General features: G+C 44.6%; 2 protein-coding genes and 1 pseudogene across 7 annotated transcripts in view; all 3 read right to left on the bottom strand.

The window, feature by feature from the left end:
* Positions 1–506, bottom strand: part of PCBD2 (pterin-4 alpha-carbinolamine dehydratase 2) — a 46,893-nt gene extending 46,387 nt beyond the window's left edge. For 2 of the 5 annotated variants that reach the window (XM_039836067.1, XM_039836066.1), the window contains exon 1: positions 35–165. Coding sequence is in view for 3 of the 5 variants with exons in the window: in XM_039836061.1 (XP_039691995.1) it covers positions 35–118 (84 nt within the window). In the remaining 2 variants the exon portion in view is untranslated. Of the gene's footprint in view, positions 1–34 lie in introns of all 5 variants that reach the window. The other 3 variants (XM_039836061.1, XM_039836062.1, XM_039836060.1) reach the window with 3 other exon arrangements.
* Positions 507–4,255: 3,749 nt separating this feature from the next.
* Positions 4,256–25,141, bottom strand: TXNDC15 (thioredoxin domain containing 15). Of its 2 annotated transcripts, none has more exons than XM_039836053.1 (5): positions 24,906–25,141; positions 9,982–10,472; positions 8,543–8,706; positions 6,495–6,625; positions 4,256–4,990 (listed from the first exon to the last, which is right to left on the bottom strand). In XM_039836053.1, exons 1-5 carry the CDS (start codon positions 25,108–25,110, stop codon positions 4,794–4,796), a joined length of 1,188 nt encoding a protein of 395 aa, XP_039691987.1. In that variant the 5' UTR covers positions 25,111–25,141; the 3' UTR covers positions 4,256–4,793. The 2 variants fall into 2 exon arrangements, with proteins under 2 accessions (XP_039691987.1, XP_039691988.1); XM_039836054.1 differs by having other exon boundaries at positions 24,949–25,100.
* Positions 25,142–26,795: 1,654 nt separating this feature from the next.
* On the bottom strand, positions 26,796–26,911 carry LOC120581784 (uncharacterized; annotated as a pseudogene).
* Positions 26,912–27,973: the final 1,062 nt, after the last annotated feature.

The following is a 27,973-nucleotide window of genomic DNA, read 5'->3' as shown; positions in this document are numbered from 1 at the left end:
CCCTCCTCCCGCACCGCGGGCCCTCGGCACTCACCATGGCCGCGGCGCCCGGAGTCCGACCCCACAGCGCCGCCAAAAAGCGCCGCGTCGCCCCCCGCGCCCTCAGAGCCGCCGTCATGGCCGCTGGCCGAGGGCTGCCCGGCGCACTGCCTGCCCGCTGCCCATAGGCCGGGCGCGGGTCCGCGGACAGGTCCCAGCTGCGAGCCCCGCCGCCCCGCACAGCCCGGCCCCGCTGCGCAGGCCCAGGCGCGGCCCGGCCCCGGAAGGCCCCCCGGAGCTTCGATGGCGCTCTGCTGGCAGCGCGCGGACGCAGCGCGGCAGGCCCCCGGCCTCTCAGGTCCCGCTCGCGCCCGTCCGCGTCTTCCCGGCCCGGCGCCGCGTTTCCTGCCTGCGCGGCGGCGGTGGGCGACTGACGCGACGCCGGGCTCCCTCCGCGCTCAGGCTTGCTTCCCGGTTCTGCTCTTCCGTGACCGCCTCGGGTCGCCGCACACTCGTGGACGGTCTGACCGTGCTGAGCTCCCTTCTGGGCGGTGGGGCAAGAGTCAGGGCTGACGGGAGGATGTCCCAGGCTGGGGCAGGAAGAGATGAGCTGCGGGTGGGTGCTCGCGGGCAGCAGTGAACCATAGTGGTTTAGGGCAGGGAGCCGCGGGTTGGAATCGAAGCTCTGCTTTGAGGTTCCAAGGCCCTGGCATGCTGGCTCAGCTGTGTTTGTCTACATAAATCTACAAAAGCTAGCTCGGTGCTGTCTAAAAAGTACCACAAGCGGAGCACACTTTGGCACTACGGAGATACGTACTGACAGATCTAGATAATTTTTCTTTTTTAGAAGGATATTCTTTTATATACGTATTTTTTAACATTTTATTCTCATCACTCCTTTTCTGTCTTTTTTTGAGATGTAAGTCACGTAATAAAATTCAACCTTTACAGTATACAATTTTTAAAAAGTGCAATTTAGTGGTTTTTAGTAAATTCGCTTGTATCTTTATTTTACTAAATAAGCAAATTCATATAAGGAATTTCGCAGAAGATATAGCAACACGTTCGAGAATTTTTTCTAAAGGATGAGTCCATTTAAGTTTAACTTACTAGTTACAAGCAGTTAGTTTTATTTTCCATATGGACTTGGAAAAAATAAAGTCTTTTGCCTCAAAATAGCCTAAAACTCAGACTTGTGACCCAACCTACCTTCTTCACATTTGCCCATTTGAAGAAAACTCAGGGAGGAATCTCACTGGAGACCCTAATCAAATGCTACTGGTTTCAGACATTTTAACTTAAGACATTGTTTTCTTTGCAGATACCTCAGGTGGACAGAAACTGAGGGTGGAATTAAAGGTTGTATTTCCAATATTTACTTGGGCTGTTTATGATCATGAAAAGTGCTCTACAAACTTGCTCATAAAAGTGTAGGTGAGGTTAAGAGCAGGTAGGTGAGGTAACAAGTCCTGCGATAGTGTGATTTATAATAAATACATAGTTGGTCTTCCCTAAGAGTTGAGAGTGGTAAGAGATGTCTGTTATGTAAAAGGGTTGAGTTTTGGAAAGCACCTAAGGATGAGGGCTGGTGGCAGAAAGAGCCCACCATGTGATTAGAGCGAACTTTCAGTCCCACCCTCTGACCTCAGGAGGGGAAAGGAGCTGGAGGTTGAATCAATTGCCAGTGGCCAATAACAGCCAATCATGACTCCATAAGAAGCCTCCATAAAAACTCAAAGGACAGCTCAGCACCTTATCCGGAGTCTCCGTGCCAGGGAACCAGAATGTTTCCATGTGCCACCCTGCCGGGCCCCAAGCTCCGTGAGGACATAAGTTCCATTGTTCAGGACCTCACCGCCCTATCTCTTCATCTGGTTGTTGATTCCTATCTTTTAGTATCATTTGTAATAAACTGGTAATCAAGTGAGTAAACAGGTTTTCCTGAGTTCTGTGATCCATTCTAGCAAATTAATCGAACCCAACAAAGGGGCTCATGGTAACCTCTGATTTATAGCCAATCTGTGAAAAGCACAGGTAACAACCTGGGCTTGTGTCTGGAGTCTGAAGAGAGGTGTTAGGGGGATAGCCTTGTGAGACTGAACCCATAACCTGTGAAACCTGATGCTATCTCTAAGTAGTGTCAGAATTGAATTGAATTCTTGGACACCTGCTGATGTGAGTGAATTGTTGGTAAGGGAAAGCCCGCCACCACCACTACATCAGAAATCAGGAACCCCTTTCAATTCGCCCTCCTCATTTTCAATAGGTTTAATCATTCTCCTTTCCTAACACTGTATGAGGCATCTCAGTGGTAGTCATGACAGCAGCAGCAGGATGCTGGGAGGGCCCAAAGTAAGTGACGGCCACCCCTGGGTGCTATGAATGCTCTGCCCTCATGAAGCTCGCCAATTAATAGGACTTAAGTCCCTTAGTAAAGATTTACTGGGCCATCCTCTAATGACAGGAGGGAAAGGAAGTCTTCTGACCCTCACTAGGTCACATAAGAAGGCATTAAACCTGGAACTCTTCCTTATTAATAGATAACGCCTTGTGGGGAATATCCTCCCCTGTTTCAGACTCAATGCATGCTCCTTTATGCCACTTAAGCATGTGGCCTGGAGCATGCTCCCAAGTTTCAGTATTTCGGACTCCATGGGGGAGGAGAGAGGTCCTTCTGCTGGGTAGACAGTTGGCTGCTGGGGGTACCCGCTAACCATGAGGGACTGCCGTACACTGTAGGAGCAGATCTTGCTCTGTCTCTATGTAAAACTTTGTTCCATTTGGTGCTCTACCTCAACGCCAGTGCTTCCCGGCTGACCCTGTCTACACTTAGACCTCCCCTCCAAGGAACAGCCCTGTTCCACATTTCCCTCTGGGGGAACCCCATTTAGCTTGTCTCAGCTAAGTATAAGAAGCAAAGCCATGGTCATGCTGGGAGCCTTTCATCCCCCAGACTAGAATAGGGCCCCATTATCTATCAAAAGGCATGTAAATTCCTGTATCTTTAATAGGATAACTCCCACTCTGGGAATCTGCCCACAAGGAAATGAGACTATATACAATCATAGATCCAATAAAAGAATACAGGTAAGTAATGCTGAATCTACTCAAAGGCCTGTTATGTAGCCATGGTTAGGAAAACTATTAGCAACAGTGAACTGTTTGTCATTTATTAAAAAAAAAACACAAGGTGCTAAATTATAGCTATATTATGAGTACAATGATGGGAAACACATGAGAGAAACAGTAGAGGAAAATACATACCATGTTCACTTGGCATAGAGGCCATGCCATAGAGGCAAGGCAGAGTACCATCTCACATGTGCTTGGGTCTGAAGCTGGGTCCCACCACCGGAAGCTGCATGACCAAGAGCAAGTTATTCAGGGCCTCATTTACTCTTCCATAAAATGAGGATACTGAATAGTACGCCAGTCTCACAGAGCTATTGTACAGATAGATAAAACAGTATATGTAAGTCACTTAAATCAGTACCTGGCACACACACAGCAATACTCGAATGTTGGTTGTTGCAAGAGGTGGAATTACTAGAGGGTTTTTTCCTTATATTTTAAGTACAGACATAGACATATGAAAGTTCAAATCTCAGCTTCATTAACTTTCTATGTGTGTAACCTGGGCAAGTTATTTAACCTCTTTGTGCCTCAGTTTGCTCATTTGTAAAATGGATATAATAACGGTACTGTTCTGAGCCACAGTCCCCTCCTGCAATGACTACCCCAATCACAGCTGTCCAGAACATGACACAAAGTTGTAATTCCCATTCATTATAACACTCTGAGAAGAAGACTCACTTAAGGTTCTATTCCCATAGAATTTAGGGTGCCTTATGAAATTAACTACTCTATCTAAAACATGAGGAATGATCAGTACAAAAGTAATTTATCATCATATAATGTCATATTTGAATTTAAGGATCTTTTAGAAACAGCTCTTCAAAAAATTCATATAAATTGCATGTTATCTCTTTTCTATATGTGTCCTAAAACTGGACTAGAATCAACTTGTGGGCAAGAATGGTGTTTTTATATTTCTTTTAGCTCTCAGTAAACCTTACAGTGCTAAGAACATTTTAAGGTTCCATTAGTACATGCTAGTTAGATAACTATGACTAAAATTTAGGCAATGCTTTAGCATAGAACCGATAATATATAAGCTTTGGTTATAGTATTTACTTTCTTCTAACATCTGCCTTACCCGAAAACAACTTCTTAAACTACTTAAAATTCTTTCAGCGAAATTAGAGATCACAAACACTGAGGTATTTGACTCTTTTATTTTCCCATCAGTTGTTACTTGTAAGGTCACACTTATCAATTCTGGTTATTCTTCCCACAACACTTTCCTGCTTCTAGATTCAGAAATGGCAGATAAACAGAAAACCAACCTTCTTAGACATATATAAGGAATCAAGAGTCTTCTAAAACTATAATCTGAAAGTCTAATTTCTGCCTTCTATGCAGTAAGCAGATTGTCACTCAATTCACTGTTCCACCAGAATACATCTTCACATTTCAAACTGGATTTCTCCCTTAAAACATTGAATTATATTCAAGTAGTAAAAACAAGAATGGTGAATTCTATTGAATATTTTGCATTGGCTTATTGCAATACTAGTTAAAAGACCAATTTATAATTTTTTTACACATTCAACAGTTCGACAAATGTGCACAATTCTTTTAATCTGACTGAAGTTATAAGTCAACATTTCACTGGAGAAAATGTGTGAAACTGCAGCATTAATTTCTGAAATGAAGGATTGAAATTCCTCTTTCTGGCTTCTTTCAGTCCATCCCTACTCCACATGTTCCTGCTCTTGTCCTGGAATTAGCCACCGAATACTCTCAGTTCGGATGGTAGCATACATAATAAAACTGATTAAAAAGAATAAAGAAAATATGAGCAACCAGTCCACGCTCTTTATCAACGTGCTGGGAAGAGGGCCCATTTGGTCAGCTTGAGTTACCACCACATTTTTCTTGGCTTCTATACCTGAAAAAGAAATCAATTGTTTCAAATCAGATAGAAAACACACCCACTATAGATATTTTTGACGTATTTTGCATGGTATGCAAAATGACATACAGTCTTAAACACCACTAATAATATATCTGGGATGGGTTTCGCTTGCCTGTCAGTGTAATCTGTAACTTGCCTTTCTCCTCACCACATCAAAGGAACAGGAATTCATGCAGCTGTTCAAAGCTAAAACATTAGAATTTCTGAGAACTCATCAGAGGTGTCTTAGTGCATTGTAAGAGAACTGTCTTTTGTTCTCTCTTGAGACCAAAGTCCAACAAATAACCAGTAAAGCTACTCTCAGGAGTCTACAGGATGTTGTCACAGGTTAAGTAAAGCTAAATTCAAAGTGCCTTTAAAACAATTTACCAAAAGAATTATTAGAATAACTAACATCACTGGGATCGGTGATTACCAAATATGCAGTGACTCCTAAATTTCATTTGTGTCCTGAGTTTTCTTAGAGTACTGAGCAAAATTGCTCCCTCTCTCCGTATCAGTCTGAATAACAAGACCTGGAATAGCTAACAAGCCTTTTACTCCTATGAGATAACTTAGTTCTTTGCTCTTTAGTTTAGATATAAGTTATCACATTTAGCTTAACTTGTATGGAAGGTGTATTAAATTTGTATTTATTTCCAGTGAATATACTCCAGGAAGAAGAGGGGTATTCATAATTGAAGTGTTAAAGCTTTTGAGGAGTAGACTTTTCCAATGAAGAAAACTTCTTCAACATACAGTGTGCAAACTTTTACAGAATCAAAAATAAGGCCATTTAGTTTGGCATATATTAAGGAATTAAAATAGCCTCTGCAAACATATCAAATAAATGGAATACTATACAGCAACAACAACAACAAAAAAACACAACTATATGCAACGATGCCAATGAAGCCCTCAGATATAATGGTGAGTGAAATAAGCCAGACACAAACAATCCATATTTTGTCTCCATTAAAATGAAGTTCAAAAACAGGTAACACTAGCCTTCTATGTTAGGAGTCACAATGGTGGTTACCCCTGGGCAGGGCAGGAGGGGTAATGCTGAGGGGGGTTGGTAATGTTCTTTCTGGATCTGACCACTGGTTACCCAAGGTGTTCACTTTGTGAAAATTTACCCAGTTCACTAATGGCTGATGCATATTTTTGAGTAAATATTATACTAAAATTTAAAATTATGTAAAAATGTATCTACAGGTGTATGGTATGTGAATTTTATCTCAGTGAAACTGTCTTTTTTTTTTTTTTTAAAGTATCTTTAATCATATTAAAATTACCTGTTCGTGTTATGCTTGCTACGGATTGGGAGACATTTAACAGGCTCATAATAGTTCATTAGAAAAGAACTTTTACATCTCAAAACCAATCTTGAATCCTTCACTTAAGGATGATGGCAGAGTAGAACACACTCCCACAAAGAAGGCACATACCCTCAGCAATAAAATGTCTTCTTTTACAGCGTATTATTTCTACATACCTGTCTGGTTAAAAATGAAGATTTTCAGCGTTTCCAATGTTCGGTCTGTATGATTAAATCTAGCCATTGGTTTAGCTCCTTGAAATAACAAGATGTTGGGAACAGCTACGGTGCCAAACCTGGTAGAAAGGCTATGAGAGAAAGTCAGAAAACCTGAATTAACAGTGGGCTTTCTCACACAATTACGATATCAGAATAGATGGCAATACATGAAAAAGGATCTGTTTTGTGTGACCTACAGATGTTTCTGATATTCAAACTGTAGACTTGTAGTTGTTTCTGACCTCCCTTCCGTGGGTCATGGTTGGGGGTATTCCTGTTCTGCTGAGTTGCTTTCTATCACAACATGGAACGGCCCATGACATAATTATCCCACTATTTAAGTTCCTAATGCCAAAACAGAGCGGACCAGAAAATTCTAACTCATAGACAAAGCACACTGTGTCAATTTACTTGACAGAAGACATTTCATACTTTCCAGAATGTCCATCTCTCCCTCTCATAAAAGATTTAATTTATCGTAAGCAATTAGTTTGGGAAGTTGGCACAAAGGAATCTATGATCTAACCAACATACCGGGAAAGTTACAATTAGGTCAGGATCATTCGGAAGTAATATGACCTGAGCGGTTTTGTTTCACCTTTACATAATACAGAGCAGTGGTATAAGCTCGGAGTCAAAACATTCTGGGTTCAAGCCTAAGTTCTGCCACTGTGTGAACCAGCTGTGTGACCTTTGAGCAGATTACTTATCCTCTTGAAGCCTCAGTTTCCCCCATTAGTAAAATGGTAATACTGGATCATCACAATTTTTTCTTTCATAAACATGCTTTAACTTGAATATTAACATATGAGGCAAATACATGTCCCATGCCATACAATAAGAAGTATCCTCCATTCTCCATAATTAAGGCCCCATACCAGGCACTGAGAAGGATGCATGGAGATGAAGGAACAAAGCCTGCAGGGAATGGGGGGTGGGCGTGGGGGTGACAGTACCAGACCCAAAACCAAAGAGCATTGAGCAAGTGCTGGGAACCAGCCCTACCAGCTTGGGGACAGTGGAGGGCCATGTCAAAGCTGAACAATGACCTGGCCTGTCCTTTCCATCAGTCTGTTTTCTTGGGCCAGACCACTTAGATATTTCTCTGAAGCCCTTGTGGAAAATACTAATTTGTTTGCCATTTCTTTCTTCATAAACAGTTTCAGGTAAACACTGGCCGTTATCTTACCTACACCATAAATCAGTGGAGTATAAATTAATAAAGTTTTAATCAACCTCATTTTTCTCACCAACTTGACCATTGTCCAGACTTTTCACATTCATTCACACACAACATTTTGTTGTGACCTGCTAAGGAGCATCTAACTTAGGGAATGAGGGAACCACACAGTTTATAACCCAGGCACCATCACAGCACTTAAGGGAAATATGAAATATCTGAACAAAGCTCTCAGTAACTTATCTTATTGATAAATCTTTTTTAGACACTCATGTAAATATAAAACAAAGGTAAATGTCATTTTAAATGGCTAAATTAATAATTAATTTATTGAATGTCTACTAAGGAATATTCATGCAAGAATAAATATAAGAAAGAAGGAAACAGGGAAAGGAAGGGAAAAAATAAAATAAAAGAAATCCTAAGGAGACACAGAACAGGAGTGCCAAGAGTTAGGCTGCCAGAGTGGGGACTTAAACTGCAAATGAAAGCCACAAACGAAGATCCTACCTGTGATACACTAATTTTGCTAATTCGGTCTGGCCAGGACCCTAAAAAAGTTCTCTGGCCCTCTCCCTGCCATCAGGCAGAGCCATCTTTAAATGCTACCACACAGAGAACAGTCCTCCTTCTTCTTAAGGGGCCTCCAGAAAGAGAGCCAACAGCTTCCTCAAGCGTTCAACACTCACACTTGCATTTCCCTTCCCACTCTCTCTGCAAAGGTCATGACCACTTTCTCTGCTTTGGGCTTAACTAATTACAACCTCTAAATAACTGCCACCATCATCCCAAAGGATGAGATGGAAATCCCACAAAGGGAAGATACCTGCTGTGCTGAGATGCATCCAGTGCCAAAAAATGAAGAGCTGGAAATGCCCGGGGCAGAGAATTAAAATGAGGGGCCAAACTGGCAGAAAATCGGCACCAAGGGGTATAAAATAAGACTAGTGTGCAGTCACTACCGTTGGGGTTTAGAAAATCCATAAGGTCCTGTGGTTAAAAAAAAAAAAAAAAGAGTTAAAGTCAGCAGTAAATGTACATTTTTCTGGAAGGATACCCAAGAAACAGGAAACACTGCTGCCTCCAGGGAGAGGAGGTGGGGGCAGGGGTAGGAGGGAGACTGTAGTGTATCCCCCCAAGAATCTTTTGGATTTGGAACCATATGAATCTATCAGCAGAAAAATACTATCAAATGACAAGTTATGTACTTTCCTCTAAGCTTTCTTAATATTACTATAGAGCAATTTTCATATTTTTCATAATTTATTCATTCAAATACTAGGTATTCATAGGGTACAGGCCACTGTCCAAACCTTTGAATTGTGCATCTCACACAATCTGATGTCATCATTAAAGATGGTGATCTCTGGCCCAAACTATCATCTCAGTAGATCCAAGTCTGTACTAAGCAGTCGGATCAATGTATTTGGCCAGAGGTTAGTTCAAGTCAAGGGTGCATCATCCATGAGACCACTCTAACTCAGACTGCTTAAACTACTCACTCCTTGTCATGTGTACAACATTTGTGAGACAAGTCCCACAGAGCTGAGGCACAGTGTTTACCAGGTACTGAAGGGAGGGTGTGAGGCCATGGCTGACCTTGCATGTGCCATATTTGCCCTCATCTAAAATAAGCAACCAGAGCTTTCAGAGCTCAGATTTCTTCTCTCATATATGCAGCCTGCATTCATCCTGCTATCTGAGTTAACAATCCTACAGAAACGGTTAGTCATTATCCCAATATTCTCTTTGGAATCACCATCTATTCAACTAGCTGGAAAAGCATGGCTGGGTGTGAGACAACTGTCTCAACCATCACTCCAGAATAAACACTGGATTCAAACTCTTTGGCGTAAAGAAACTTTACATCAATATGACATACTTCCCAGGGGCATAACTAGTCTAAACAATGATAAATTAAAATTTTAGTAAATCAGATACGTTTAAGTGGCTCCTGTTATGATTCTGATGCCAAGCATCTGTTTGTCCACTGTGATTTTTACCATGAGCTTGGTGGTGAGATTATCCCAAGGATGACTAGGTTGAAGCTTCTCAAAAAGCATAATGGACACGAGTTATATAAAACTCTTCCTTTCTCTACAAACACTTCAGAGAGCAAAGTCCATTTTCACTAATGCAGCCACTAAACGTATCCCACTTACAATATGATCAAGATTACAACCCTCCATTTGAAAGATGACAGAGTATTAAATCCTAAAATCAATGTGCTGAAAAGGAGAAAAGCAATAAGTCATTTTTTCTTACCTGTGACATATTTAAAATTTTCAGGGTGAGATTTTCCAGTCCCGTGACGTTTCTCTCTTCACAGCTCACCTTGGGGGATTTCTGACTGTCGGTGTGATTGGAGTCCTCCATGGGGGCCGGCCCAGACCCCGCCACTTCCGGCTCTGTGTAATCCTCTTCTTCCCTATCCGGGAAGTTCCCACTAGTGCTGTCCAGAGAGAAGAGGCTCTCCCGGAGGTCACACCACGAGTCCGCGTCCCCTCCAGCCCTGCAGGTGCCAGCACTGGGCTCTGTGCTCAGTTTGTCCTCAGCTTCCCCAGGAATCACAGACAACATCGCCATGGGGTCGCCTTCGGTGTCCAGCCTGAGCATGGCATTGGCCTCTTCTGCTGAAGTGTCCTGGCTCATCCGGTGGTCGTGTGAAGGCTCCTCTTCACTCATGTACACAGCCCCCACCTGGAGAGGGGGTGCAGGCTGCTCCCCTGACCATAAGTGACCACTTTCCACTGCAACTAAAATATGCCAGCATGTTCACAGTCTTATTTGACTTCCAAATAAATGGACCTCAAAGAATTATGGTTCTCCTAAACAGGAAATTTTCCTCTATGGGGAAAAGTTATCTTGAAGAGGAAATTTAAGGAATTTACATCAAAAAGCTAATCAGCTCTTTGTTCTGCTTCTGTAAATATGCTTGCTGTTTGCAGGAGCTCATGCGAAAGCTCACTGCACTTTGCTGACTTGTAAATGTAACTGTTTGTACCATAGCATTCCCGGCACCCGCCCCCTCCCCTTGAAGCACCTTGTACCTTGGCAGATTCCACTTCCTGTAACAATCTGTAACCAGCGGTAATCCATAACAACTCCTGTCCTTCCACCAATGTTACTACTTGCAACCATAGCAACTCCCTCCACTTTGTAATGGTCTAAGCTCGAATCAACCAATCAGCTCAAGTAATAGACTGGCATATAAGGAATGCTGCACTATAACACAGGGCCCAGACTCCTCAGAGCGCTAGCTCCTCTGGGACCACACGTAATAAACTGAATTCTCCTTCTCTCAAGTTACTGCTTGGTTTTTTGCTGGTCTGACTTTGGAGCTTTTCTGCAACATTTTTGGAGGCCCCAGCGAGATTCCAACCACACCAGCCCCCTGAGCCGCCAGACCAGTGGTTCGGCCTAGCCGAGGCGGAGGGGAACCGAGACAACTGAGGAGGTGTGCCACCTGACGAGTATTCCAGGTTCTCTTTTGGATTGGCGCCCCGATTCCCAGTGAGGCTGAGACACCAACCAGACTCATAGGAGGGAAGGACCAACTCACCAGAAACGGCTGCAGGAGGAAAAGGTACCAAGGTAAGGAGGAAAGGTCCCGGGACAGCCCCCTTTCAGGTCTCGCCTGTCGGGTGTAAGAGGAAGCTGATCCCTTCCTGATCTTCAGTAAGAAGATATTAGTTAGGGAACCTGGTGAGTATTCCAGGTTCATCGGAGTCTCCAAAAGCAGGGGTGGAGACTGGGTCTCCCCAGTGGAGGAGACGTCAGGTTAGGCCAGAGGCCTTCCATAAAGTGGGAGGGCACCATTTAGCCTAATGTATGAGTGAGAGTTTCCTCAGCAGGGAGGCATCAGGTTGAGGCAGGCCCCCACTGACTGAGTATACTGGTGGGGAGGAGTAATGTTTTGACCTGATGTGTGAATGAGCGAGTGAATGAGTGGCTTGGCCGATATGATCGATGAGATACGAGTTTGTAGCTCCACGGCTGGACACCCTTAAGGTCCCCTGAAGCCCAGAGACTTTGCGTGGGCTCATTGTGCAGTTCTGTGGTGAATGGCATACAGTCCAGGGCAGCATCAGACTACTGTCCAATCGCAAGTCACAAAGCTGAGTCCACTATGGCTAAGTGTCACCTAAGCTCCCCGCAAGGGGACAAGACCAGATGAGCATCTGAATGGTCTCCTCTGTGGAGGGGGCACCCACCCTTGTTTGTCTTTGCATCACTGTTGTAGGGTGTGAAGAGTTTGGTCAACACTAAGAAAAGAGGGGAACTCCATCACTCTCCAGAGGGCAACCAAGCGCCCTCCACAAGTTAGCAGACATGTTAAGGAATGGTGGGAGGTTGTATGAAAGAGAGTGAATGAGTGACTGAGATGTGGTCTTGCTACAAAGCAAGAGTTGAGCCCCAATCCGCAGTTCCGTGGCAATCCTCATACGGCTTACGGTGGCCTCACTGGATCTCCATAAGGAGTTTTCTCCACTGATCCGGGTCGGGGGTTTATACTGACCCACCAATGCTAAGAGGTGCCTGAAATCCCCGCGAGGGGAGTGGCTGGAGACGGGCGAAGCAAGTGGCATCCCCTCTGAATTTCCCAGACCCTATTCCCCATTCCCCCTTGTAGCGTGATAGTTGTCTGTTGAGGAAAGTACAAGAGGTACTCCTGATATATATGGTGGAAAGGAAAGTGTCTTGGTAACAAAAGACATAAGGTCTGGGGACTTACTTTGAAGGAAATTAAAGGAAAGGTGTTTGCCTCAGAGTTGGTTATTTCTGAAAGCGTGAAAAGAGGCAAACTGAAGGAATAAAGAAAATATGAAAGGTTTGCGGAAGTAGTAGGTTTGCGAAGGGAAGTCCTGAGGAAATTTTGAGAGGAAAGTGTGGAAGGTTTGTGAAGAGATTCTGAGGAGAAAATTCTATGTAACTAAGCTAAATAAGATTGAAAATTTAAATGTCGAAAGTAAACTGATGTAAAATTGGAATTGTATTCTAATGTTTTGTAGACTATTGGTCTGCCATTAATGTTGGGAAAAGGTTTTCTGAGTAGAAAACAAGGATTCTATATGTCATCAAAATAATTTCAGTGTTTTACGCTGCCTTAACCAGGTTTCTGGAACTTTAGAAAATATACTAACAATGGCCTCTGCACCCTATCTTCAAAGGAAGCTCTCTGCAAATATGGAGGGAGGTTCTTCTAAGCCAACTGTCTTAAATTATATGTTGAAAAATGTTAAGAAAGGTTTCTCAGAGGAGTACAGGGTCAAGCTAACCCTGGGAAAGCTTCGTAATCTTTGTGAGCTTGAATGGCCGACCTGCAGGGTAGGTTGGCCCCCAGAAGGGACCCTACACCTCCATACAGTGAGGGCAGTGTACCGGGTAGTGACAGGGACTCCTAGATATCTAGACCAGTAGCCATACATAGACACATGGCTGCAGATCTCTACTGTAGTGCCCCTATGGGTCTGGTTTCGTGTGAACAGGCAGGGAAAGAGTAAGGTACTAGTAGCCCGACCAGCTCAGAAAAAGAACAAAGAGGAGCCAGCAGAAATAATCCACCATGGGGACCCAGAGGAAGAACCTATCTTCCCACTACCATTCATCTCAGCGGTTCTGTCAGTCCCTGTGCAGCTACTTTACTTACAATTGCCAGACAGGCCCTTACCATCAGTGCCTTCGCCACCCCAACCTGCTCCAGGGCTTCGGCCCGGCACCATGTCCTCTGCCAGGTTCAAGTTCAACTCCTCAGATCATTCTGCCTGGTATATGGGGCTGATGTCTAGCCAGGAGGCACAGGTCCGACTCTAGGGCCAGTTTCACAGCATGTTCCTAGTCCACGACTCCTCCACCTACCCCAGGGACTAGGTACTGTCTGTGTCTGAGAATTCACGGGTCTCCCACTACATCATCAACTTGTTGCCCAAGTTTGGGGACCTGGAATTTGGCCATTTGCTGGCCTTGCTGGAGTTTTATAAGACTCACTACCTGAACACTACCACCCTGATAGAACCAGCACCCAAGTATCCAAGCCCATCAGAATATATATGGACTCTCAATGACTTTCCTGGAAATGATGCCGAAAAGTCCAAATTAGCCACCTCACAGTTGTCACCCAATAAACTTATTCGAGAACCCAATGATAGATTAAAAATAGTTAAAGAACAGTCCTTAGGACACAAATGAAAGTTTACTGTTCAGATTTTCTTGCAGAACGAGCAGCAAAAGAAAAGATTCATGAAGAAAGGGAACAACTGGCACTGCAGCTGGCAATTTTGCAGAAAGACAAAAGTATCTTTGAAGATGGAGACAGGCAGTCCTTGATAGAAATACAGAGCCATCATGGAGGGAGAGCCAGAGACCTAGACCAACAGGCCATACCGCAAGAGGTAAAAGCTGGGACTAGGAAACCTACAAACTCGATAAGAACAGCAGAGACATGCCAGAGGCCAGAGGAGTCGCCTACAGAGTTCTATAAGAGACTATGTGAGGAGTTCCGGGTATATGCCCCTTTTGACCCTGAGGGTCACAAACCCAACGCATGGTCAACACAGCATTTGTGGCTCAATCCTTCACTGATATCTGCCACAAGCTTCAAAAATTAGAAAGGCTTTGCTGGAATTAATGCCACCCAGCTACTGGAGGTCACAAACAAGGTGTTTATAAACCACAACCAGGAGTCACAAAAGGTAATTGACAAATGGATGAAGCACAAGGTGTCCCTGTTAACAACTGCACTGGGGAACCCAGGTCCAGAACAACAGACTGCGGCTCCTTCATGGAAGAGAAAGGAACCAGAAGGAGACCCCCACTTCACTGTGACCAATGCACCTACTGCAAAGAAACTGGCCTTTGGAAAAACGAATGCCCTCATCATAGAAAAATACCTGAAAAGCCAAAAGAATTTCAATCAACCTCATAAAGGAAGATGCCAGCCTAAGCCAACAGCTGGACCGAGGAACAATCAGACTAGGAACAAGCAGGCTCCCTGATCCTAGACCCCAAGCAACCTATGGTCACAATAAAAGTAGAGGGGCCAATCAATGACTTTTACAGTAGACACTCAATACCATGGCCAAACATCAAGAAAGGAGTCCGCGAGTTCCTAGGGGCAGCTGAATTCTGTTGAATTTAGATATCGGGTTTCTCTGAGATTTCAAGCTACTATATAAGGCCACAGATTTAAATGTAAAGATTCCCCATGCTGTAACTGAATTAATGAATAATCGAGGACATAAATGGCTGACCAACGCCATAAAAACTCATTATCAGGGACTGCTTTGCAAATATCCACGAGTCTGTCTCGAAACTACGAACATTGAACCCTGCTATGTTTCTGCCCACTGAGCAGGGGCCTCCCGACCACGATTGTGAGGAGGTCACGGATGAAGTTTACTCAAGTAGGCCAGACTTGACAGATGTTCCTCTTCAGGACCCAGAACTGGTATTGTTCACAGATGGGAACAGCTTCATCCATGAAGGACCGCGCAAAGCCAGCTACACAATAACAACTAGTGATGAAGTAATCAGAGCTGAGGCCCTGCCACAGGGCTGGTCAGAACAGCAGGCCGAACTATGGGCACTCATCCAGGCACTGCGACAGGCTGAAGGAAAACTGGCCAACATCTACACTGACTCAAGGTATGCCTCTACTACCTTGCACATACATGAGGCCATTTACAAAAATGGGGGATTGCTGGCGGCAAGAGGAAAAGAAATCAAGAACAAAGGAGAAATCTTCCAACTGCTAGAGGCAGTATGGAAGGCTTCAAAGGTGGCATTCACTGCAGGGGCCACCGATACTTGCTTGGGTTGGTTTGCACCTACTCCAGAAGGGTCGAAGCCTTTCCTACGTGCACTGAATGTGCACGAGAAGTAGCCAGAGCCTTACTGAGGGAAATTGTTCCAAGATACGGACTACCCCTCTGTATTGGATCAGACAATGGACCTGCCTTTGTGTCTGAGATAGTCCAGACCTTGTCCAAAGCTTTAGAAATCAAATGTAAGCTCCACATGGCCTACAGGCCACAAACTTCAGGGAAAGTTGAATGGATGAACTGGACACTCAAAACCACTCTAGCTAAGCTTTGTCAGGAAACCCAGTTACCGTGGATAGATATGCTGCCTTTAGCTCTACTCCGAACGTGATGCACCCCAAGACCTTCAGGCTACTCCCCTTTTGATATCCTTTATGGGAGACCTCTCCTAGTGATAGGGAAGTTAAAAGGAAACCCTCAATTAATGGCTGACCTAGAAGTGTCCCAACAGCTTCAGGCCTTAGGAAAGACCCTCTGTAGCATCACTCGGGAAACTTTAGAAAGAGCCCCTATCCCTTTGGGGAACTGGGTTCACCCCCTTCAGCCAGGAGATGAAGTATGGGTTAAATATCAGAAAAAGGAGCAGCTCCAGCGAAGCTGGATAGGCCCTCACAGTTATATTAGCAACTCCCACTGCTATTAAAGTTGCAGGTATCACCCCATGGATCCACCACACCTGGATAAAGAGAGCAGCACCTCTGGAAAGCCAGGAGACTTGGACTGCAGAGTCTCTTCCTGATCAACCACTCCGAGTTACGTTCCAGAGGCAGCAGAAGTCCACCTGAGATCGTCGGCCCTGCTCTGGCCACCCCAGAAGCTGGCCAGTCTACACACAGCAGAAGTTTGAGGATTGACCATTACCACAGTTGGCTGAAACTGGCACAGACAGATTCCACCAACCCTCGTAAGTAGGAAACCAACATGCCCTGCTCCAGCCACAAACCGGAAGCTGGCTGGTCCACACGTGGCCAAAGCCTGAGGAATTTCATCGTGGGACTCCTTATAATTGGACACTGGGGAGGGAAGGAAATTAGGGCAGAGGACTGTGAGCTATGTATTCATGTCACCAAAGGAGGTAAGAGAATTTCCACTACTTTAATTTTCTATAGCTACTATGACTATCAGGGAACTGAGAAAGGGATCTGTAACTATAACTAGACTCAATATTCAATATGCGACCCAGGAAGTAATCAACCTTATGTATGTTACAACCCAAATAACCCTCCCACTGAAACAGTTTTCAAAATAAGGGTAGCTCTGAGGGACCACGGGGGAGGATGGACAGATGGACCCATGTTGGCCCAGACTAGAGTGAAAGAGAATCCTAATCAGATAATCCTAAAGTTTGATGCTTGTGCTGCTATGAGTCAGGGCCAATGGGAGGAAGGGAGATCCTGTGGATCTCTCAACTGGAAAGAAAGTTATAGAACAGAAGAAAAGTATGTATGTCCCCACAGTTCATATAGAACAAGCTGTGCATATTGGTCATGTGTCCTATGGGCTACTTGGGAGAAAGACACCAACAAGATAAAGGTGCATTTAAGAAAAGGGGTAGCCTTATCAAACTGCACCACACATATGTGCAATCCATTAGAGTTCATCATAACCAACCCCTTGAACTCCCATTGGAGTTCCAGATAAGTATTAACACTTGGCATTGATGGGACAGGCTAAATCCTTATGTTCAAATTCGTATCTGTATCATAGGTCGAGTACTAGCCCATTCAGCCCAAGTCTATCAGGTTTATAAGACCTCCTACAAGGAAGTAACTGAACCCTTACCCTCATCGCCACAATCAATCAAAAACTTATTTCTCAGAATGGCTGAAGGAATAGCTCACTCCCTGAATGTCACTTCCTGCTATGTATGTGGGGGAACACTAATGGGAGATAGGTGGCCGTGGGGAGCTACTGAATTGGTTCCCAACCAGGCAATGCCAGATATAACGGCCCCACATACCTCAAACAGTGGTCAATGGATTTTAGAACATACTATTATAGGACAATACTGCCTGGCCAGAGGTGGAAGAAATCTCAAACACTCAGTCAGAAACTCAGTTTGCTCAGGCCAATGATATTATAATGCCGCCTCCAAACGAAGCGTGTGGCAGGGAAACAGAAAAGAGAGAAATCCGTTGGCCAGATTCCCAAGGCTAACTAAAGCCTGGCATAACCCAGGCAGGATCCAAGACTGGACGGCTCCACGTGGGCTTTACTGGATTTGTGGAAGCAAGGCCTATATCTGGCTCCCCACAAATTTGGAAGGAAGTTGTGTAATTGGCATGATAAAATCATCGTTTTTCCTCTTACCTCTGAAAACAGGGAACAGCTTGGTCACCCGGTCCCACAACCCTTGCAAAGAGTGAAAACAGAGCTCTTAATAGGGGACTGGAAGGATGATGAGTGGCCCCCAGTACGAATAATCCAATACTATGGGCCTGCCACTTAAGGAAAAGATAATTCTTGGGGATATCATACCCCCATTTACATGTTAAACCAAATAATCTGACTGCAGGCAGTTTTAGAAATCATTACTACCGAGACTGGGAGAGCCCCGACTCTTCTTGCACATCAACAGACCCAGATGAGAATTGCCATCTACCAAAACAGGTTGGCATTAGATTATCTATTAGCAGCAGAAGGAGGCACATGTGAGAAATTCAATCTCACCAACTCTTGTATACAGATAGATGACCAGGGCCAGGCAGTTGAAGATCTTGTCAAGCAGATGACAAAACTGGCACATGTGCCCGTGCAAGTATGGCATGGATGGGACCCTGATAGCCTCTTTGGAAGTTGGTTCTCTACCTTTGGAGGCTTTAAGACCTTAGTTGGAGTAATACTCCTCTTCAGTGCCTGCCTCCTTTTACCTTGTCTATTGCCTTCTTGTTGTCCAGTCAATCACCTCCCTCATAGAGGCTACAGTGGAAAGAAAAACTGCAGCTAAGATCCTTGCAGTGGAATTACTGGTCCCTGGCACTAGGAGATCAAGAGGGAGATCATGAGGTTAATGCCCTATAAAGAATCTAAACAGGCATCAAAAGGGGGGAATGAAAAGGAAATTTGAGGAATTTACATCAAAAAGCTAATCAGCTCTTTGTCTGCTTCTGTAAATATGCTTGCTGTATGCAGGAGCTCATGTAAGAGCTCACTTGCACTTTGCTCAACTCGTAAATTTAACTATTTGTACCCATAGCAGCCCCCGCCTCTTGTAGCACCTTGTACCTTGGCAGATCCTACTTCCTGTAACAATTTGTAACCAGCGGCAACCCATAACATCTCCCGCCCTTCCACCAATGTTACTACTTGCAACCATATCAACTCCTTCTGCTTTGTAATGGTCTAAGCTCGAATCAACCAATCAGCTCGTGTAATAGACTGGTATATAAGGAATGCTGCAACATAGTTCAGGGCCCAGACTCTTCAGAGGGCTAGCTCCTCTGGGACCGTGCATAATAAACTGAGTTCTTCTCTCCGAGTTACTGCTTGGTTTTTGCTGGTCTGACTTTAGAACTTTTCCGCAACAATCTTTCCCACTAAACTATCTGAAAGCCACCCACGAGTCTCCAGGTCATGAAAAAGATCCTAAGGAGATACTAGATTAATGGATGTCGAATAAATAAGTCGACAAAAACATAGCTTCATGTGAAACCTGCTGCTTGCCGTGTAGCAGACATCCGATTGAGAAAACATAATAAAAACATTTTAACATTTTTGTTTGTTTGGGGAGAATATCCGAGACAACAGTAATTGCTTTATGGAAGATTCTACTATGGCAAAGCATCTTTGCACAACATAACAGATGACCAAGCCAAGGCACAAAAAGGTTCAGCATAATGCCCAATGGCACACAGCTAGCAAGCAGCAGAGCCAGGTCTGGGAGTGCCCAGCAGTGCAGGAGCCACAGCAGGGAGAAAAGGAGGGCTATCCTCCCATTTTGGAGCCACTAGTTAGGGCTTGGGCAAAATGCTCAGATTAAGGAAGAGTCCTGGGCAGTCTCATATGTCCATTTAGCAATCTCCACTCACCTCTACAACAAAGACTCTTGCCTTCAAACTCATTAACTCAACAACAGTTGCCAGACTCTATGCCAGACACTGACTAGGAGAAACAAATGAGCCCAGATGCACTCACACAAGCTCACCATGTGGCTGGGGAGCCAGCCACCAGCTGGGTAATGAGCTCTGCCAAGCCATAAGCATGTCACCAGAGCATGAACGACTAACTAGCTTCAGTGTTAGGGAGGAGTCTGGGGGCTTGGTAAGGTATGCACATTCATATATGGTCTCAAATAATATTCCCATGGAGGTCTACAAATAATTCAGCAATTCAAAAACATTCTCTTGGAATTCTACTTCTAGCTAAGATGGAGTGACAGGGGCCAGATTTATCCTCCCTCCTAAAACAACTCAAAAAGCAACCAAATATGTGAAACAACAGTTTCAGGAAACTAGCTATCAGGCAGTGAAGGACAGCCATCCCTGAGAAACAGGAGAAAAATGAGGAGAGCCCTTTAATCCTCTAGTTTACTGCCTGAACTAGTGGCTCAGGAGGGGAAACCGAGGCAGCAGACTCAATGAGTTGAGGAGATGGAGCTGAGGATCCAGGGAGACCAGGGATGGAGTTTGCAGGATGGAATACTAGAGATGAGAGAGCTGCAGAGAGGACTCTAGAGAACTGCAGAGCCCAACCTCCCACCTTGAGTATACTGGTCAGCACATGCATGTGAGTAAACTATACAAAGCCAGGGAAAGAACCACCCAGAAGGATTAGAGGCAATAGTACCCAACATTCACACAGAGCTGGAAATAGTACCTGTTCCCACCGGCTAGGCTGGCAAACCTCATATTTCCTGGGGCATGGGATAGAGTACACAAAAGGCCCTGGAGTGAGTACAGCTCTACTCGCATCTAGCAAACCTTAAAAGCAAGGATCAAATTGTTTTCAGTGGTTTAACTTTCAGAGGCTGGACTTAACTACCTCAGAACAAAGTTCAAGAACACTTATAAGAATATTAAAATATCCAGCACTGAAGGTAAAATTCATGTCTGGCATCCAAAAATTTCCAGGCATGCAGAAAGGCAGGAAAATATGACCAAGAGTGAGGAGAATAGTCAACCAAGTAAAACTGACCCAGAATTTGCACAAATGTCAGAATTACAAGGATATTAAAACAGTAATTATAACTGTATTACATATGTTCAAAAGGTTAAGTAGATATAGAAACATAAAATATATTTTTTAAAAGAACCAAATTATACTTCTAACAAAAACTATAATGTCTGAAATGAAAACTGCCCTGGATAGGATTATTGATAGATTAGACACTGCAGAAGAAAAGGGTAGTGAACTTGAAGGCACAGTAATAGAACCTATCCAAAATAAAACATACAATGAAAAAAAGTATCAAAAAAATTAAGAGATCAGTGACCTGTGGGACAATTTTAAGTGTACAGATAATTGTAATATGCAAAAAAGAGTAGAGTCGGGGCTGGGGACAGAAAAAATATTTGCAGAAATAATAACTGTTAAGTACTGGAAGAAAACTATAAACCTAGAATTCTATACCCAGCAAAACCATCTTTTAAAAACAAAAGCAAAATAAATACTTTTTCAGACATTAAAGCTGAAAGAATTATCACCAGCAGAACCACATGACAAGAATTTTAAAGGAACTTCTCAGGCAAAAGAAAAATGATACCAAATGGAAATACTGATTCACACAAAAGGAAGAAGAGCGCCAAAAATGATAACTGTATAGATAAATATACACAATTCTTGCTGAAAGTCTAGCTATGGAGGGGAAGAAAGACGGGGTAGTTGCTATGGGGAGGCAAGGGGCTAAGGGAGGTTTCTGTTTTGGCTTTAGGACATGGGAGAAATTCAAGAATAGGTAAAGCAGATGGGAAAGCAGATAAGGAGGGAGAGGTGACGATATAGGTTAGATATGGCAGAGTAAAGGGCTTGGAAAGCAAAGGTCAAGAACTTCTGTGACTCTGATCTAGAGAAGGGGCTAGGTGCCTGGGCAGGGAGCTCTGCCAATTTGGTGGGAGTGAGATCACATTGGAGGTCTTTCTGTAGCCTTTGATTGATGAGCATGAACTACTTGAATAATCAGAAGAAAAAACAAATATGTTTGCTGGGTTGTCTCAAGACAGAGCAGGAAATGAAGCCAGAGAGGCTAGAAGTCTGGAGAAGAACAAATGGTGCTGGGCTTGGGAACCAATTCTACTCCCAAATGCCCTGGCTCCATAGAGGTATGCTCTCTCTCTGAACCTAAATAGCATTCTAGGGCCAATAAGTACACGGAGACTGCCAATACCCTGAAAGACTCTCAGGAGAAAAAAACCAGGGCAGAAATTAGCATCTGGTTCTCTCTATCATATCATCTTTATGCAAAAATGGATAGATGTCCCCCACAAAAAATCAAAAGGAATTCTGAGTGATGCAGAGAACTGGTATTTTAAGCTCAGATATGTAGCTTTTCCCTCCTGTGAAGATATTTAAGGAGACAGTACAGATTAGAAACAAAAAAAATCATATGGCCTCAGGTACCATTGTTTTCATTTAGGTATTGGGAAGAAAGAAAACACTGAATTATCCCACACTAAGATAGAAATGACTTAGCATGCCAGAGCCATTGAACCCTCCCATGGTAATCCACCTTTTAAAAGAGATTGCTTCTTAACCTAAACAAACTGATTATAGCTTGAGCCATGTATAAAGTGAAAATTATTGCATTATTGGCAGCAAGGAAGATGTCTGGAGAACAAGGGTGAGGGCATCATGCCAGCTCTGCCAGGGAGCCCTAACCTAGGTCAGCTCTTTCACACCGTTCCAGTTTTTCTCAGAAGGTTCGCTACTAGCCACAGGTTTTTTCACAATGGCTTCTGTAGCAGGGGAGCCAAATTTGGGAGGACCCAAAACAGCCAGTGGTTGGAGGAGCAGCAACCTATACTTTCCATAGAAAATACTCAAAGAAAATACCACTGAAATGAGGAAATTCACAGGGCTACTTGCAGATTAAATGAGAAAAGATGTGTATGGTCCCTGGCACATAGTAGCATTCCATAAATGGCTGCAACGATGATGATATGAGTGATGTTTATAATTCAAAGGGATGGATGGGCACACAACTAAGTATATTGATTCCTCTGTTAAATACATTAGTCATCCATCCACCTCTCCCATCCCCACTCACACCCCTCAGCCCAGACCACAGCCCTGACCTGAAAAATTGCTGTAGCCACCTAACTGATCTCCCTGGTTGGCCCTCTATTCCCACTCCTCACAGCAATCCAAGTGGAACTGAAAAGTTAAAGCAAATCTGATCATGTCATTCCTCTGCTAAAACCCATTCAATGGCTTCCCTCTGCCCTGTGAATGAGTCTGCAATTCTGTGGCATGGATACCAGGCCCCTCATGATGGTCTCTGTCCACACTCTCAACTGGTACCACCAGACATTCTGGTCTCTAATTACTCATGCTTTCCTCCACCTACCTCAGAGCTGTCCTGAGGGCTGTTTCTCTGCCCAGGAAGCCCTCCATCCCCTCATCTTCTGGCTGTTCCGACTCATCTTTCAGATATCACCCTAATCTTCACCTCTATAAGGTGAACTTCACCTCCTCTGCCCTCAGACCAGAGAGACCTCCCATTACAGCATCTAGTAATGCCATGAAACTCTCCTTAAAGCATTTTCCACTTTTGCAATTTACTTAATGATCTGTAGTCATTTAATGCCTGCCTTTCCCATCAGACAGGAGGGCAAGCCTGTTTCTCTGTCTGGCTCACCTCTGTACCTTCAGCATCCAGCACAGTGCATGGCATATGGTGAACGCTCAGTAAGAATCTGCCAGTTGACTGGCTAGTGAGGATGGACATGGAGATACTGAAGCCAGGAGCTGGCACCTGTTCCTTGACACCTGGACAGACCTGCCACCTTCAGTTGCTAATCTGCCAGTGGACATATCCTCTGCAGAAAAAAATCCTTGGATTTTTCAGCCACCCTGAAAAAGAACCAGCTGGTGAAGATTCCACTGTCCTCACCTCATTTATGGCCTGGCCATGATGACCAATGACGCACCCTGTGGCCAAAGTTATCCTCAAGTCTGCATGAATGTGACCCTGACTGCAACATGTCAGTCCCCTCAGTCAGCCAGGTAACAGCACATTCAACTTGGGGAATTCGAGGAGAGCTTAATAAAGGGACCACCAATGTGTGGGCTGGGTGTAGAGAAAACAGAAGCAATAGTCAGGCACTCCAGGGCCAGCAACAGCAAAGGGCCAGCCACTCACAGACTTTAAGAGGCCAGAGGCAGAAACAGTCACAGAACTTTTTGAAACAGCTGTGACTTTCAGCAGACGGATACGGACAACCTATGATAACCTCTGAGTGAGGGAGCTGAGAAAATCAATACCCTGACCTCATTCTTCTTTCATTCCAGCCCACAGGAAGCCAGAAGGCAGGAGAGCCACTCAGGGCAGAGCAGGCTAGAAGAGGCCTGAGAATGATCTGGGAGACAAACGAGATATCCAGCACAGGCTGTCTCCTCTCTGAGGCTGGTGGTTAAGCTGTAGTGACAGAAGTGGAGTACAGAGGTCTGACTTTGTGAAAGCAGGCAGACACTGGCTTGAATCGTGGCTGCCTTCCCACCTGAGGGGTCCCTGAGAGCATGCCCGGACAAGCAGCGGGTTACTCTGGGAGTCTCCTGTGTTTTTCTCATCTGTCCTTCATTACAGGCATCTAAGAGTGGCCTTCTTAAGAAAATGGTTCAGCAAGGTGCAAAGTAAAGCGTGGGCTTTGGAGAGAGACAGGCTCTGCCATTTTCCATAAGTGCAAACTCAGGCAGATTACTTAGCCTCTCTGAGCTCAGCATCTTCATCTATACAATGGAGATACTAATGGAACCCATATCATAGGGTCGGTGGGAGGACTAAATGAGCTAAGGGAGGAAAGCGCTACTCATAGTTCCTGACTCCCAATAAGGGCGGCATGAATGTCGGCTATTCGTTATTACTATTATCATTAAATACAAAGTGCCTGCCACAATAACAAAGTGCCTCAGTAAGTGCTAATACACGGTCACTCCCGACTGACAAGTCGCCCAGTGAGGGGGCCTGAACGTGGCCGGGTCACACCCGGAGCTCCCCACCCCGCCGTTCCCCTCTCCGCCCCGCCACCTCCGCGGACCACAAGCGCGGACTACCCGGGGAAGGAGGTCGGGACAATGCGTGGAGAGATGCTAGCAAGAGGTGAGGCGCGCGTCGCTGGCCTTCGCGCAAGTAAAAGAGCGTCCCCGGCCGGGCGGACCTGCACTTGGCGCACCGCCGCCGGCCGCCCCCCCGCCAAGGCCCCAGCCCGCACTCACCCTCCAGGCCGCGGGCGGGAGGCCCCAGCACCCACAGCAGTACCTGCCACCAGCCGAGGAGCCACATGGCGCGGGGCGGGCGGTGGCCAGCACCACCACCCAGGCCGAAAGGTAACCTGCGTACGGCGACGCGCGTCGCGCTCCCAGCCGGAGGAAGACTGAGTGAAGATAGTCCGGGAGCGCGGGCGCGGGCCCGCGCCGCCATCTTGACACCTGGCGGTCGCCGCGGGCGCCATCTTGGAGTCGGGCGGCCTGCCTCTGCCCTGTGGCCTGCGTTGTCTGTCGTTCGCTGTCGTTCGCTGTCGTTTCGACGCTCTTTAGGAGCTAAGCGCCAGACATTTCAGGTCAATTCGAATTTTTCTGACACCCCCCCCCCATATTTTGGGCAGGGTTTCTTCACGTGCGAATGGGGGCCAGGCTGGTGATAGCACACACCGCTCCTACTGGCGCTTCATTCCTGGCCGGAAAGGCCCAAAATCCTCCTAACAATGCCCCATCGAGATGCAAATCTTTGAAGCTCCTGTGTTACCCGTGCTACCCTACCTTGGGTTGCCAGATAAAATACAGGATGCCCAGTTAAATTAAATTTCACAGAAACAACAAACAGGTTTTTACTATAAGAGATATACGGAAATTCAAATGTAACTGAGTGTACCGTAAGTTTATTTACTGCATCTGGCAGTCTTAACCCTACTCAGAGCAGGAGATTTCTGTTGGTTGGTTGGTTTTAACTAACCTTCAAGGCAATCTCTCCTACTTAAACCACCCCCCCACGGCTGGGTCCCAGAGGTGGTGAAGCCACCAGGAGCATAAAGCTAGAAAAGGACCTATAATGAAGACAGCACGAATGGGGATGAGAAGTATACAACTGTGGAACTGCATTCCAGAGCAAAGGCACGAAGGGAGGAATCAGAGAATATTTTCAGAGGAAATGAAAAAGATGACCATCCTTGCCAGAAGTTAAAGGGGAGGGCCTCCTAAAAAAGAATAAAGACAAGTTTTGAGCAGCCACTAGTGCTAAGTCACTGTGGAGAGTGCAGCTTTCAAATTTATTTTAAGAGGCTGAAACAATAGAAATAGATTTCAAAGATCTTTATTTTGAACTACTGGTAAATATAGCAACGTTAAGAGAGCTTTTGGCTATATGGTGAATCCTGGCTTCAACGTTTATAATAGTATATGGTTGATCAGGTTATGTAACTTAATCTGTAAAATGAGGATGAAATTATATAGAGTTGTGAAGATTAAATAAGATGCAAAGTGATGAGCACAGTGCCTGATGCACAGTAAGCACTTCAAAATAGTAGTTATTACTATTTGGATATGATTGCAGTGGACTAACTATAGTCCTCTTGTGCTCATCACAGATTCTTAAACCAGAAAGATGAATCATCAATTTGACCCCATGGAGTATTCTTATATTCTAAATAGGCTGCCATGATTTTGCTATAATAAATTCTGAGGTGGGGCCAGAAGGATCTGAGACAATGGCCAACATGGGTGAAAGAGCCCACAGTTCTAGAGTTGATCACTACAGTTACTATTTGGCTAACTACCTTTCTTGCCCCCCAAAAGTGTAATACCAAGCCTTTCCTTCTTTAACTTATTCTCTCCCCATACCCTCCATACCCAATTCAAAGAAGCATGAAAAGCCAATAGGACAGGATTAAGAGGATTTAGTATTAATGAAAAGGTTGATTTGACTCATCTGGACACTCCAACGTGGATGCCCTGTGGTTACTACTCCTTCCTTTTTGTTATATCTTTTCCCTCCCTGTTTTTGTGCTTTGTTTGTTTAGTGAGATACACTTGTGTTAAAATTTTTGTCTTTTGGTAAATACTATATATACACTATCTTTTTCTTTTATTATTATTATTTATTATTATTTATGCCTACAGCACCTGGTCTTCCAAGGTGGTCTCCCATCCAAGTACTAACCAGGCCCAACCCTGCTTAGCTTTGGAGATCAGACGTCAGGCTTGTTCAGAGTGGCATGGCCGTAGACCGTGGACTGTGGCTCCACTGGGGCACAAATCCAGGACATTCTGCTTGTAAAGCAGACGTGCTAACAGCTACACTATGGAACCACGTCCTATGTATACACTATCTAATGACTGTTCAGTAAATGCAGTCAACAGGCTAGAATGCATATTTGACAGTCTCACCACCAGGTGGCACATGCACTTATTTACCATGAGAAAATTGCCCTAAGGTTTGTCTTGAAACTGATTTTGTTTGGGGGTTGGAGGGAGAATTGACATCATCCTTTTTCCTTTGGCTGAAATGAACTCTGCACCAACACCATAAGGCCCAGGATTGTTCATACAAGAGTCTGATAATAATTGGAACTGTTATGCACAGCTACACACCTGCACTCCTGGTGTTTAGTTTGTCTCTCTTGATAGGTTTGCCTAGACTATGTTAATCTGATGAATCATGAGGACCTCTCTTCTCTTTCTCGCTCCCTCCCTCTCTCATCAACAGACAAATATTTCCCTCTCTCATCAACAGACAAATATTTCCTTTCGTTTGGATCACTGTTCCAAAGATTGCCACAACAATATGCCCCGTCCCACATGCTGTTCTACAAGTAATTTTCCCACAGCCCCATCAGTAGGTAGAATCTAATTCTCCCACACTTAAATCTCATGGGTATGTGATTCACATATAACCAATAGAATGTAGCAATGTATGAAGTGTTCCAGTATGGCTTCTGGGGCTACGCAGTTTTATCCCTTTTTGCTAGAAAATTTGCACTAGAGCCCAGAGCCACCAGGTAAGTAGTTGCACTATCCTGAGGCTTCCATGCCCTGAGGAAGTTCAAACTATTTTGCATAGAGAAGCCTTGACACTACATGAAGAGAGATGCCCTCCATCACCAGCTGATCACAGCCCCACTCTTCCAGCTCAGCCACCACTGGATTACTAGTGCCTGAGAGACCATAGCCAGAAATGCCCAGCTTGAGCTCCTCCAAAATTCCTGACCCACAGAAACAGAGATTAAAAAAATGTTGTTTGAAATCACTAATTCGTGGGTGATTTTTTTACTAGGATAACTTCATTTTAT

The sequence above is a fragment of the Pteropus medius genome, unplaced genomic scaffold, assembly GCF_902729225.1.
Source record: "Pteropus medius unplaced genomic scaffold, Ma_sr-lr_union100, whole genome shotgun sequence".
In the NCBI taxonomy this organism is placed as follows: Eukaryota; Metazoa; Chordata; class Mammalia; order Chiroptera; family Pteropodidae; genus Pteropus; species Pteropus medius.
This window is presented reverse-complemented; position numbering and strand designations above follow the sequence as displayed.